A 12,873-nucleotide genomic window follows, 5' to 3' on the forward strand; every position below is an offset into this window, starting at 1 on the left:
TGACATTAACACATCATGGGTTTAATATCAAATCTCTTTCCGAACATGATATATGTTGTGTCAGGACACAAAAACCCTTTTGTTTGTTTGTCAAATAGATATATCGTGAGAAAGAATTAAGAAAGGCTTACATTGTTACCCGGCCAGAGTTGGTAGATCCTGTGTGTTTAAATAGAAAGATTATGTTCTCTTTCAAACTTTGACCAAGAAAATTCCTCTTACGAGAAAGAACTTACCCCTTTATAAATTACAAGACCATATATACTTGCCAAACCTAATATATGATCCTATAATAAGTTCTTAATATATATGATACACATGGACCAATTAATCAAATAGATACTTCATCGATCTTTCTTGATGTATACTCCAATAGTTATGTCATATATATATAATCAGTCTCAACAAAGAAAGAAAAAAAAAAAGAGCTAAGAGAGTAGAGAAATGGTTATCACCATGAAACATTTAATTGCATTTGTATGACAACGGCTAGTGGTCCAGGTATTCGTTTATGACAACGGCTGGAAACCCCGAACTCTTTCTCCGGCCTCTAGTCCTCGTCGTTCTTTCTTTTCATCATCAGTCTTCATTCGCGTCCACTGAAGCTGTCGTCAACCCTTGCGGTTGCCGAGGAGTTTTCTGCAAGAGAAGGCGCTCAGCCGCTACTGGAGGAGGGTATGTTCTCCGTGTCACGAGGCTCGTCTACCGAGCTAGGAGCTTGACGAGGTGTATCTCGCCGGTGATCGGAAAGTTGTCGGAGCTCAAGGAACACTCCAAACCCTGAGAAGTTGAAGAAGAAGAAGAAGAAGAAGAAGAAAAAGTAGTATCATGTATCCATGAGGTTGACTAATATAAGAATGGAGATACTAAATACCTTTAACATGAAGAGAGGCTCATCCATGAGGTTGCCCTTAAGAAACATTAGCATTTGTACAAACAAAAAGCAAAACGTTAGCATTTGTAATGCAAAACATAAGTAAAAATATTTTTTATATGTGTTTGTATAACAAATAGAATAGACTTTTGGAAAATGTTATATCATATCTCTTTAATAGTTATGTTAACATTTTGTTACTTCATCTACATTTTGGTACGATAATTCTCTGAAACTTGGTGAAACATATAATGGGCCTATTTGTTGGCCCATTAGCACCTAAACCTATCTTTTCTCTATCACACACAAGCGGCCTTTTCTTTCTCTCTCTCCTTCCTCTTACGCTCACATCGGAAACCCTAAAAATCTCCAGTCTCTCTCTCTCGCGCCTTTTGTCGTTCTCAGAAAATCTTAACCATGGCGGCAGCGAGCGATCACACCGTCTTGCAATTCGTCTCTCCATCATCGACGGCGTCCGCGACTACCTCTGTTCTCACGGCGAGGATCCATCCACTCGTTATCTTTAACGTCTGTGATTGCTTCGTGAGACGTCCTGACTCAGCTGAACGAGTCATCGGCACTCTCCTTGGATCTATCTTACCTGATGGAACCGTCGATATCCGCAATTCTTACGCCGTCCCTCACAATGAATCTTCTGATCAGGTTCGATTTTTCATCTCTGCTTCTCCTTATCGTATTCTCTATCGTTGTTTCGATTATAAACGTTGATTTTTTTAGGATTTAGCCTAGGGATTCTAGATCTGTGCTCGTTTCGTAGCTGTAGAGTAGATGTGATTCTTGCTTCTGAGAATGTGAGGTTTATAAAGAAGTGTAGACGAATTTAGCTTCGAGTACTGTTCTTCTTACATCTTCTGAGAATGTGAGGTTTATTGCTTTTGGCTAGTGAACATATTGGCACCTTACTTCAAATGTTAGCTTCACACCTAAAGGCTGTGACTTGTGATACGTTTTGATAAGTGATTGTTTTCATATGGATGCAGGTTGCTGTGGATATTGATTACCACCACAATATGTTAGCTTCACACCTTAAGGTCAATCCAAAAGAAATTATTGTCGGCTGGTACTTCTCTTTTTCCATTCTCATTCCCATTCTCAGATATTGATTACTGTTTTATCTTTGTCATACGATTCTTGTTGATTGATTCATTGATGTGTTAGGTTTCTGCATTGGTGGTTAGTTTGTTCTATTTTGAAGTAGCTGATAGGAACTACTCTGTTGATTTTGCAGGTATTCAACTGGTGCTGGGGTTAATGGTGGTAGTGCACTGATTCATGACTTCTATGCTAGAGAAGTTACCAACCCAATTCATCTAACTGTGGACACTGGGTTTACAAATGGTGAGGGTACCATAAAAGCTTTTGTCTCTTCAAACCTTTCGCTTGGTGATCGACAGCTCGCTGCACAATTTCAAGAGATTCCTGTTGATCTCCGTATGGTTGACGCTGAGAGAGTCGGATGTGAGCATTCTAACTATTAATATCTTCCATATCAGAAGTTATTAGCAACCCAATTCCATATACATATTACATACGGCCTCATTGTCTAAGTATCTCAGTTTTTGCATACTTAATTCAGTGTCTAGAGATTGTTTTCCTCTTATGATTGTGAATGAACGAAACTGAATTAGATGTTCTTAGCTTGTATTTGTACAGTAGTATTAACCATTTTATGGCTCTATTGGGTATTGATTGTGTCTGATTAAGAAAATATCATCTTGATCTGCAGTTGATGTCCTCAAGGCAACAGCTGTGGACAAACTCCCAAATGACTTGGAAGGAATGGAGCTTACAATGGAGAGGCTGCTGACTTTAATCAACGATGTACACAAATATGTCGACGGTGTTGTGGTAAGCTTGAGATATCTTTAAGGTAAAATAAACAGTCTATTATCCGCTGCAGATGCATGATCTTTAGTTTTAATGAAACTCCACAGGAAGGTCAAACAGCTCCAGACAACAACATAGGACGATTCATTGCAGATGCAGTAGCCTCCCTCCCCAAGTTACCTCCACAAGTCTTCGATAACCTCGTGAATGATAGTCTCCAGGTAAAAGATCGTAAAAGCCAAGCTGAAGCATTACACTTTGTAAAAAAAAAACTAATGGTTGTTTATTCTGTTGTTGCAGGACCAATTGCTTCTGTTGTACCTATCAAGCATAACAAGGACACAGTTGAGTCTAGCGGAGAAGCTAAACACTGCTGCTCAGATGCTGTAATAAGCTTTGAAACACAAGGTTTTGCTAAAAAATGTGGACTGCTGCTTTTTTGGTTTCAATGTTTCTTTTGACGAGTTTGTGTAAGAATCAGAATCAGCCTCTTGTTGTAGCTTTCCTACATTGCAATTTAAAAGAGAGACAAAATGCTCAGTTTTATGAGTTAAGAACTTTGAAATCAGTTTTAGTTGGTGACTAATCTAAACAAGATACATAAAAATTATCTTTCTTCCTCCTGTTCTTTTCCATTTGGTACGTTAATACTTTAATCAATCAGGAAATTTGTTTATGCTGAGAATTTGGATCATATGTGTGCGTCGTTATTGTTTGGTTTCCTTTAGTACGTTACATTGATAAAGACAGTATATAAGTTTAGTCGCCATTCGATAGTGTTGGATTTTACAAAACAAACAACTTGCTCTGTTGTACTACAGAAGCTGCTAGAGCAATCAATTCTAATGCCGGTTTAGGTGCCTTTCTGGTAAGCTAAATTTAGAATTACGGTTTATGTATATTTAAACGGGACATGCCAAGATTTAATGGATTCAATGAAATCGAATGAGTATTTGAAGGTTTTTCTTTGTGGTATAAAAATTGATTACATTAGTTTGTATGGTTAAAAATAAGAGGAGACTTTGTTTGGAATGAGTTTGATAGCAAATGTTAGTGCAGTATACGCATGTCTCTCTCTCTCTCAAGTCTCAACATGCGTAATGTATATACATACATACAGCCGTACATATCAATTTTTAGAAGAATATACGTGTGTAGGCCGGTGTGTAGATGGGTCAACATTAAAGACGTGCATGCACTTGTAATATAAGTGAGCAACTTGCCTACATTGTTCACAGTAATCTAACTTATCATTCCACTGGCTCTTCACCCACCTTCACTCTATATGGTTATTGGTTTCTAATTCTATATATGTAGCCTTGGCTTTTATCTTTTCTTTTTCTTTATTAAGTACTGACGTAGCATCATAGGTATTTTACCATTATATTATAGTCGAATCTTTCTTACACTAGTAGTGGCTTCCTGCTAAGCTGCTAATGTAGTAGGTCACATCGCCACATCGGTGCCCCGATGGGAATAGATTAGAACCTGATTTACGATAAAGTGCAATGATCTCATGATATTATCAATTTGCAACTATATATTTATTTATGACTCAGGGATCGGTTCGACTTTTCAATACGATCGACATCATTTTTATTGACCAAAATAATTCTAAAAATGCTCTTTGATAACATGTGTAACCAAAAGAACCACCCATTCATGGATGGTCCCGTGATATATTATCACATGTTCTCTATTTATATAATGACATGGTCCCGTTTTATATTAAACCTAACGATTAAGACAAGTTATTTTCAAGCTACATACACAGATTAGTTATGATTTACAAGTAGTTAAATACAAGCTAAATGATCAGATGTCTCCATATTGTTTCGTGCAGGTACAGAAGACAAAACAAACGACAAGTATGCGGAGAGACGTACATACGTAAAAGTCTAATCGGGACTTTGTATGTATATAGTATATACATAGTGTCTCTATAAATATATAATACAAAAACTGAAACAGTTGAAAAGAAATAGAATTATTAAATTAAGTTATTCAAAACATAACATTATTTTTATCATAGGTATAGCTTTTAATTTATTTAATGATTAGTTATTTATATATGACTCAGCTGATTTTTTAAAGTCCCTACTCCCTCGTATAGCAGTAGTGGTAGTTATGCTTATTTAATCATGGGCATTAATTAATATGATATTTTATACAGTATGTAATAATAATGTCAGCTGTCCTGAACGTATTTGAAAATTATACAAGCTAGTAACTAGAGAGAGTTGGATTCTTTCTTTTGCCACCAAGTTAGTTTTGGGTTCGATGCATTTAGATGACATAATGGTTTTCACTATAGAAAATTCTTGTGGCTTAATTATCCAACAATGACAAATACTGATTTTGATCATCCGTGAACCTAAAAGATGCAGAGTGCATGGCAGGTAAACACCTAGCTACACTATATTACATAGTTTTATAGTGAAACAATCATGTTAATATACCTTTAATATGATCACTCGTTGCTCGCGACAAAACTGAAATATCGCTGAGATCATTCAGTATTTATGGACCGTTGTTTTCAGTTGAAATTATCTATTGGTACCTATTATTAGTAAACCATTGTCTTTTTGCATGTGGACGTAATTAACACCGTTGATGAACCACATAAATTTGTTGTAATTTTCTTTTGGGTTTTGTTCCTTACTTCTTAAAAAAAAAAAAAAAAAATCAAAGCTTTTGCAACTCCTGCTGAAAATTATGATTCACTTAATGTGACTATCCATTCCGGAAAAGAATAACTTCAATTGATCATTTAACTGACAAAAGAAGAAGAAAAAAAACTTCATTAATGCATAATTTGGAATTATATATGAAAATATAAAGTACAAAAAAAATATGTTAAAAAAAATTATTACGCATAATCAAATCGAAACGAAATGTGATTTTCAATATTTACTTCATTATGGCATGGAGGAATGAGTATATCAATGATCAGTTGTCCCATATCAAATGATTTGTAGCTAGAGAGTTAATGATTTTTCTTTTAAATTACGCTGATGAATGAACATAGCTCGAAAAACGGAATTTGGAAAAGAAATCCAAAGAATGGGATAATTTTTATTTAAGCTGATATAATTTGATGGACAAGGAAGAATAAAATGAATATGACGAACACTGCCTTGGTTCAAAGTATGTTACATGCATTTAGTTTACGGTACATGAACCAACCTTATATGCTACTTATAATAATTATACCAAATAGTATATGCACCAACGAGCGTCTTGTCAAAGGTTTGACTTATGTTTATGATAATGTATAATTTATACGAGAATACGAAATTCCTGTTTTTAATATGGGAATTATATGATGTTAGTCATGCGTGAGACAAATCAAGGCCGCACAAAATTGTGCCATTCGAAAGGGTCATCCCCACATCCGATTGTGCGTGGGTGGGTGCACGCATAGAATGCGAGTTTTAAAATTAAATATAGGCCAATACTGTCATGTTAAAATTTGTCTACAACTTGTATATGATCTCTATATGCAAATAAAGCATCATGACTTTCTAATTTCCTTGATTACTGATGTTAAATTCGAAATATACAGCTAGATGTCAATATATAAGCCACAGTTGATTTGGTGGACTGAAACTTATCTTATCCACTGAAGACTTCTTTAAAAAACTACAATTAACAATGTTGAGGTATATACTTATATGCGTGTTTTTACGTTAGTGTTTGTAGCACAAATCCATCAAAATGTATCGATTATTATTTATTTATTTCAATCATAAAAAACAAATTATGTATACAATGCTGCATCGTTTCTGACTCTTAGAAATTATTAAGCAAAAAAAAAAGTATTACATGTGCTATCAAAATAATATAATGCAAATTTTATTGTATAATTAAATTAATTTGTTTTTTTCCCAATTGTTGACAAAAAATATTTTATTATTAAAGCATTGATTCTTTTGTTTCATTCATTATGCACTAACAGTGTTTGTTTTGTATAAGAATCTGAAATTATTATATTAAGAAAAATTTAGAACTTAAAAAAAGAAAAGAGTATGGCATCCTGTCTGAAGTAAAACACGATCTGGTCCATTACAAGAGTACAACACCGGACAGTAGTGGACGACGAGACATATCGAGAAAGTCTCTTTTATTATCTTCCCTTTTCTTCTTTTTTCAAAGCATTAGAACAAAACATCATTTCTTGGTTTCGTACGTGTTTAAATGTGATACTTTTTAGAAATGAAAACTGAATACAATTTGTTCATAAATATATTTGTTCACAACTTTTTAAAACACTGACGTGAACAAAATATGAAAACTAGAATCATTCAATGGATTTTGATGTGATCAGAAAAAATAAGATGATGAAGAAGAATAACTTCTCTGATTGGAAAGGGCAACATATTTTTTGCCAACAATTAGAAAGGAATTTTACAAAAGTATTTTTCAAAAGAAAAGTATATAAAAATGAAATAGCTTAATAAAATAAAAATTGTAGTTAGAAAGCGGCGTCCTTCGAAATAGGTAGATAGCCAAGTATGCCTTTTCTGTTTTATTATTATGTACCAAACAAAAATTGTCAAAATGGACTGCACAAACCACACAATAGCCAGAGTTTTGGGATGAGCTTTTTCATCCCTTTCGATCATTTCCAAAACTATCTTCAAATTTTGTAGTTGCGTAACTACTAATTGTTGAGTAAAACAAAACAAAATCCTCCTACGTTTCGTTTTAAATTATTATTTATTTTTTTGATTCCATATTATTCATACTCTCACGCACCACAACCATATTATCTTTCTTTTTTAATAAAGTACCAAAACATAGGTTAATAGTTAGCGATTCACTAATTATATAAATTCCTAGATTATGATCAACAATATGAATTTCAAATCCTTAAAGCTCGATCTAAGTATCTAACGCAACCTTATCTTTTGTTTCGGCCATTGTTTTCGACTCATCCAAATATCCCAAAATATCCACTGAGTATTCATCATACCAGGCCTCAAGCTTACTATCTTGACTTTGAGACCTATATTTAAAATATTGATATAGACCAGCGTATAAAGTGACATAAAATATCTAAAATAAACTGGCCGCAACTGCTGATTTGTAATTTCATACACGGATTGATAATATGTTATCCCATACAAGAAACAATTATGGAATACAAAAACTGGACTTTTGATCCGGAATATTATCGAGAAATTCCTTTAAATACCACTAAATAAGTTTTTTTTTTCAAAAATATCACATGTTAGTTTTTTTTCCAAAAATACCACAAAAGTTTTTTTTTTCTAAAATTACCACTAACACAAAAAATTGAATTTTAAGAATGTAGAATTTTTTTTTTTATGTTTGGGTTGACAAATTTAGGTTTAGGGTTGTTTTTAGGGGTAGGGTTTAATATTTATAATTTAGGAATTAGTTTTTAGTATTAAAACTTTAGTTCAATTATGTGGTATTTTTGGAAAAAATATATTTTAGTGGTAGTTTTGGAAAAAAACTAAATTGTGGTATTTTTGGAATAAAAACCTATTTTAGTGGTATTTATGACAATTACTCAATATTATTTTGTTCACTACAAATAATAAACATATAAACATTTGTATAATAGTTTAAACCGTCAGAGTATTATGGATCGAAGGTTCTCATGCTGGCTGGTTCTAAACTGTCAAAATGGGTCGCGTGAATCCACTTGTTATTTATAATTAATCAATCCGTTTATATCATCTATTTACAATTTTATTTTACTTGATGCCACACGTTTTCGTAGAGCATATCTTACTTTGATATATTATTGATTTTTAATACAAAATACATTCGTACAAACTTCAGTTGTCAACCTGTCATACACGTGGTTGATCTCAAAGCTTTCGAAATAATCTAGCGATAAAAGAATTGATCTAACACACTAAAATGTATAGTATTTAATTATAATCATACTTTTGATAACCAACTAAATGATGTATAGATTCATAATTCCGAAAGTTATTTTAAGTGTTACAAAAACATATTGTAAAGTCCACGCACATATATACTAACATAAAAACAGAATACCTAATAATTTTTGTAAATGTAGCTTATGTCACTTTTTGAATTCGTATATTATTACAGTCTTAGCCAAAATTGTCACTATAACGAAAGATCCAAGTAAAGATATTTATCAGGATAGAGGAAAAAGTATTTGAGGTATATATATCTCAAAATGATATCAAGAAAGATATATATATCTATTAATCTATTATGGGGTGTCAATAAATATCATAAATAAAGAAATAAAATGGGGCGTCAAATAATCGTCAAGAACGTTCCGAGTCAAAACAGTTATGTACTTACTAGTAATGTTTTATCATGTGACAATCCCAAACTCAACTAAACTCAAGTAGCGTAAGTATCCGTCCGATGGAAATGAGTAAACGGCCTAGTTCCAATCCAACGGTTACAGAGAAGCGTAATGCTTCAGCTTCTTTTTTTTCTGCATCGTACCAGATCTCACTTCAAGTAGCAGTTTATGTTAATAATATTTAAACCTCAGGACGCCGACAAAACCGAAAATGACGGTTAACGAGAATCTTCGTGTAATAATTGCCGAAACCGACACTTTATGTCAAAGTTAGCTCAAACATAAGCTATGATTAGGATTTTGTAATTTTCACATTAGTTTAGTTAATAAAATAAAGACATTTGAAGTGTTGTGACAGTGGCCAGAGCAGTTGGTACTAGACTGTATCAGTTGAATATGAGATTCTTCACGCCGACTTTTATCGGGATTTTAGGAATGACAACCCATTAACAGAGAGTGATTTAAAGTGTTTTAATTTAAACACACTTGCTAATTATCTCAAATTTTATGTAGTTTAATGACTTGAATGATGTTTAATCTTTATTTATTTATTTAATTTGTATCAAATCATCATATAAGACAAACGCTACAAGAAGTGCATTACAAGTCTTGTCTTCTTTTTGTTCACATACCCCATGCAAATCTCTCGGAATCCGAAGGACGTATATAGTTTTTAGAAGTCTGTTTAATCTTATACAGATAAAATCTTTTGGATTTGAGAATCTTAGTTCTCATACGGTCAAAGATTCATGCAATTTCTATCTTACTCTTACCTCAAATACACCAAACCAGATTTTGTTAGATAGTGATATGAATATCAATTGTCGCTACATATATCATATATATCTTATCATAATTGTTTAATTATCAATAAAATTTCTTTTTGCTTAACCGAAGAAATAAGAATCATATATAGATCAAACCCATATATTTTCAAAATTCGAATTCAAGCTTTTAAAAACGCAACTTCCTTTGAAGGGCAACGGCGTACGTACAATTAATCGAAACAAAACATACATTAAATTGCTGCTTTATTGTTTTTTTTTTTTCCTTTCGTACAAGGGTTTTAATTCTCACCACATGCCGATTTTTAGTAAACCGGCCACGAACGTAACGTTTTTATAAATGTAGAACACGTTATATCGCATTGTCTTTTACAATCATCAGGGACGCAGTTATGTCCAAATAGATGACTCGTCCGCTACATGTTGATCCGACCATGCATACTGACTTTTCATCAGTGCATGTATGCCATGTAAGAACCGAAACAGTGTGTGCACGCCACGTGGATTCACTAGTCTCGAGGGTCTGAAATAAACTTGGGGATTTCACATGAATAATTTGTGAACTTCAACGAAAACTTCTTTCTCCAGATATTCTCTTTGATATGAAGCAATCCATTAACCTAACAATAATAACAACTCGCTATGACTATATATAGTCTATAGATTAAATTTCCAAAATACGTCTCTCGTCACTTATACAAATCCTTTTGTCCATTGGATTATTGAGATTTATGGATATCTCTCTTGAAACTATTGTTTTAACCTTTTTAAAGCATGTTCATGAAACAAAAACAATATAGTTGTAAAATGTTGGCAACGAAGCCAGAGAATAAGACAATGTATAAATGGAGTAATAATGTAATATACTTTCTGCAGACAATATAATGCAGAGATTAGCTTAATATTTTATGTTTTTCCCTATTTTCCAACAATATTATGATTTTGATTGTTTGATTATGTTTTCAATATTATATGTTACGAGTTCAGAGTTTTCGTTGTTGTTTGTTTGTTCTTTCTCACTTCAAAAAAAAAAAACGTAACCTTTTTTCTGGTTTGTAATTATTTGCAGATGATCTATAAAAATATTCGCGTTCATTGGTGCAGAGACATTCAACTTACATCAGAGTCTTAAAAAGAGAAACGCACGTCAGAAACATTTGAAACTCTCAATATTGTTTATAGAGGGGTCGACTCTGGTACACTACCTCAACTATATCGGTTCTTCGATATACACCCTAGACTTTTTACCTCTTTCCTAAAGATCATAAACAATTTTTTACTCTATTAAACATCACAAACTATACATTCTCTTATAATTGCAACATAGCGATTTTAAATTGTGATTGTATTTACTAAACCGATAGTGGCGTTTAAACGACTACGCTTTTTAAGTAAACCAAAAAAGTCAAACCACCCACTCATCTTCTCTAAATAAAATTAAAATTCTCATTTCTTAGGATTTCTCTTTTCCTCATTGTTCTCAATTTCAATACGACAAGAACTCGTTTCTCTCCTCTCAATTCTCTTGTAAGGTCTTCGAATATAAATATTATAACTCGTTTATCATAAGTAAGCACCGACAACGTGGTTTATGAGTGAAGTTTAAGTCTATGAACGTGCTCTTTTAGTTTAGTTTTGTAAACATGAATGGTACTTTTTGGAGTTTTTGTGATCTTGGTGATAGTTTTGTTTCTTTAAACAATGAGAAACCATCAGCTTTAACAGTAGATATCTTTGATCTCTGCAAGGAAACAACTTAAGAACACTTGTCGGCATTTTCAAGAAATTTTAATTAAACATTCTACTTTATTGATACAATTAAAACCTTAAGATTTGAGATTTTCGCTATGAAGAAGAAGAATGGATTTGATTAATCATATGGATTCGATTTTTTGGTTCAATTAACATAATCATGGTATTTTAGACGCAATTACTGCTTTACTAAATCTAATCGCAATTTAGAGTCACTATTTTGCAATTAGAAGAGTAAGTGTAGTTCATGATGTTTGATAAAGAAAAACATTGTTTATGATGTTTAGAAAAGAGGCAAAAAGTTTAGGGTGCACATCGAAGAAGCCGTATAGTTCAGGTAGTATACTAGAGTCGACCCTTTATAGAGATATTATCCTTTCTGTTTCATAAAAATACTTTTAGTGTGAAGTGATTTAGTGCAGTGACTAAAAGTAAGTCCTTCGACACCATCATACTAGGGATTGAGTCCCGCTCTCTACGAATGTAGAGATTAGACTAATGGGCTGGCCTGTTGTGGTCTAATGGTTGACAAAAAAAAAAAAAACTTTTAGATTTTTATTTATTTATTTGTAACAGTAATATTAAGAAATTTCAGATCTAGTATAAATATTTGTATTCATAACAAATAGAGAATTAATTCATATTGATCATATCATTAAAATTTAGTGAATTTTATGAAATAATGATATATCTTATTAAATATATATATACATAATCTTTAGAAATTATTAATTACAGTATTAATGAACTTGAAAAATATCCAAACAATATTTTCTTATTGAATGAAATAACATAAATAAATATGATTTAATGAACTGAATTAATTATCATTAAATTTGTTTGAAAAGTATAGATTAAAATCTAGTATTAATCATTAAAAATTAAAGAATACAGAGTACCTATAACCAAAACTGAATGATGGTCCATCATCTTTATCTCTTTACCATTCAAAATTTTCCTTTTTACTCTGAAAATGTTTACAGAGTGTGTGTACTCTAATCCTAGACATAAAATTTCACAAATAAGGGAACACTTTTCCAAAGTACAAGTTGAGCAAAGTCTCTCTATTTTAATTAGGCTTTAAAAAAAAAAGATAAAATAAATGCCATATAATCATCATCTGATTCATGAACCTCTTCTCTTCTCTCATCCTCACACTATAAATACCTCATCTCTCAACCTCACACTCTCATCCATCACACACACACACACACAAAACTGTGAGAGAGAGCTAAGCTAAAGCTTTACCAAAAACAGAGAAGCAACCAAATCATATCCAAAAAAAAAAAAAA

At 32.4% G+C, this 12,873-nt stretch overlaps 2 protein-coding genes across 2 annotated transcripts in view; both read left to right on the forward strand.

The window, feature by feature from the left end:
* Positions 1,200 to 3,332, forward strand: LOC104785422 (eukaryotic translation initiation factor 3 subunit F-like). The gene is made up of 6 exons (XM_010510634.2): positions 1,200 to 1,537; positions 1,876 to 1,955; positions 2,124 to 2,353; positions 2,622 to 2,743; positions 2,830 to 2,943; positions 3,023 to 3,332. Exons 1-6 carry the CDS (start codon positions 1,292 to 1,294, stop codon positions 3,110 to 3,112), a joined length of 882 nt encoding a protein of 293 aa, XP_010508936.1. The 5' UTR covers positions 1,200 to 1,291; the 3' UTR covers positions 3,113 to 3,332.
* The window catches only part of LOC104788862 (uncharacterized acetyltransferase At3g50280-like), an 8,784-nt gene continuing 2,287 nt past the window's right edge, over positions 6,377 to 12,873 (forward strand). The window contains exon 1 of the mRNA XM_010514641.2: positions 6,377 to 6,384. Within this exon, the coding sequence (XP_010512943.1) occupies positions 6,377 to 6,384 (8 nt within the window). The remainder of the gene's footprint in view (positions 6,385 to 12,873) is intronic.

Source organism: Camelina sativa, chromosome 5, assembly GCF_000633955.1.
Source record: "Camelina sativa cultivar DH55 chromosome 5, Cs, whole genome shotgun sequence".
NCBI classification, from domain to species: Eukaryota; Viridiplantae; Streptophyta; class Magnoliopsida; order Brassicales; family Brassicaceae; genus Camelina; species Camelina sativa.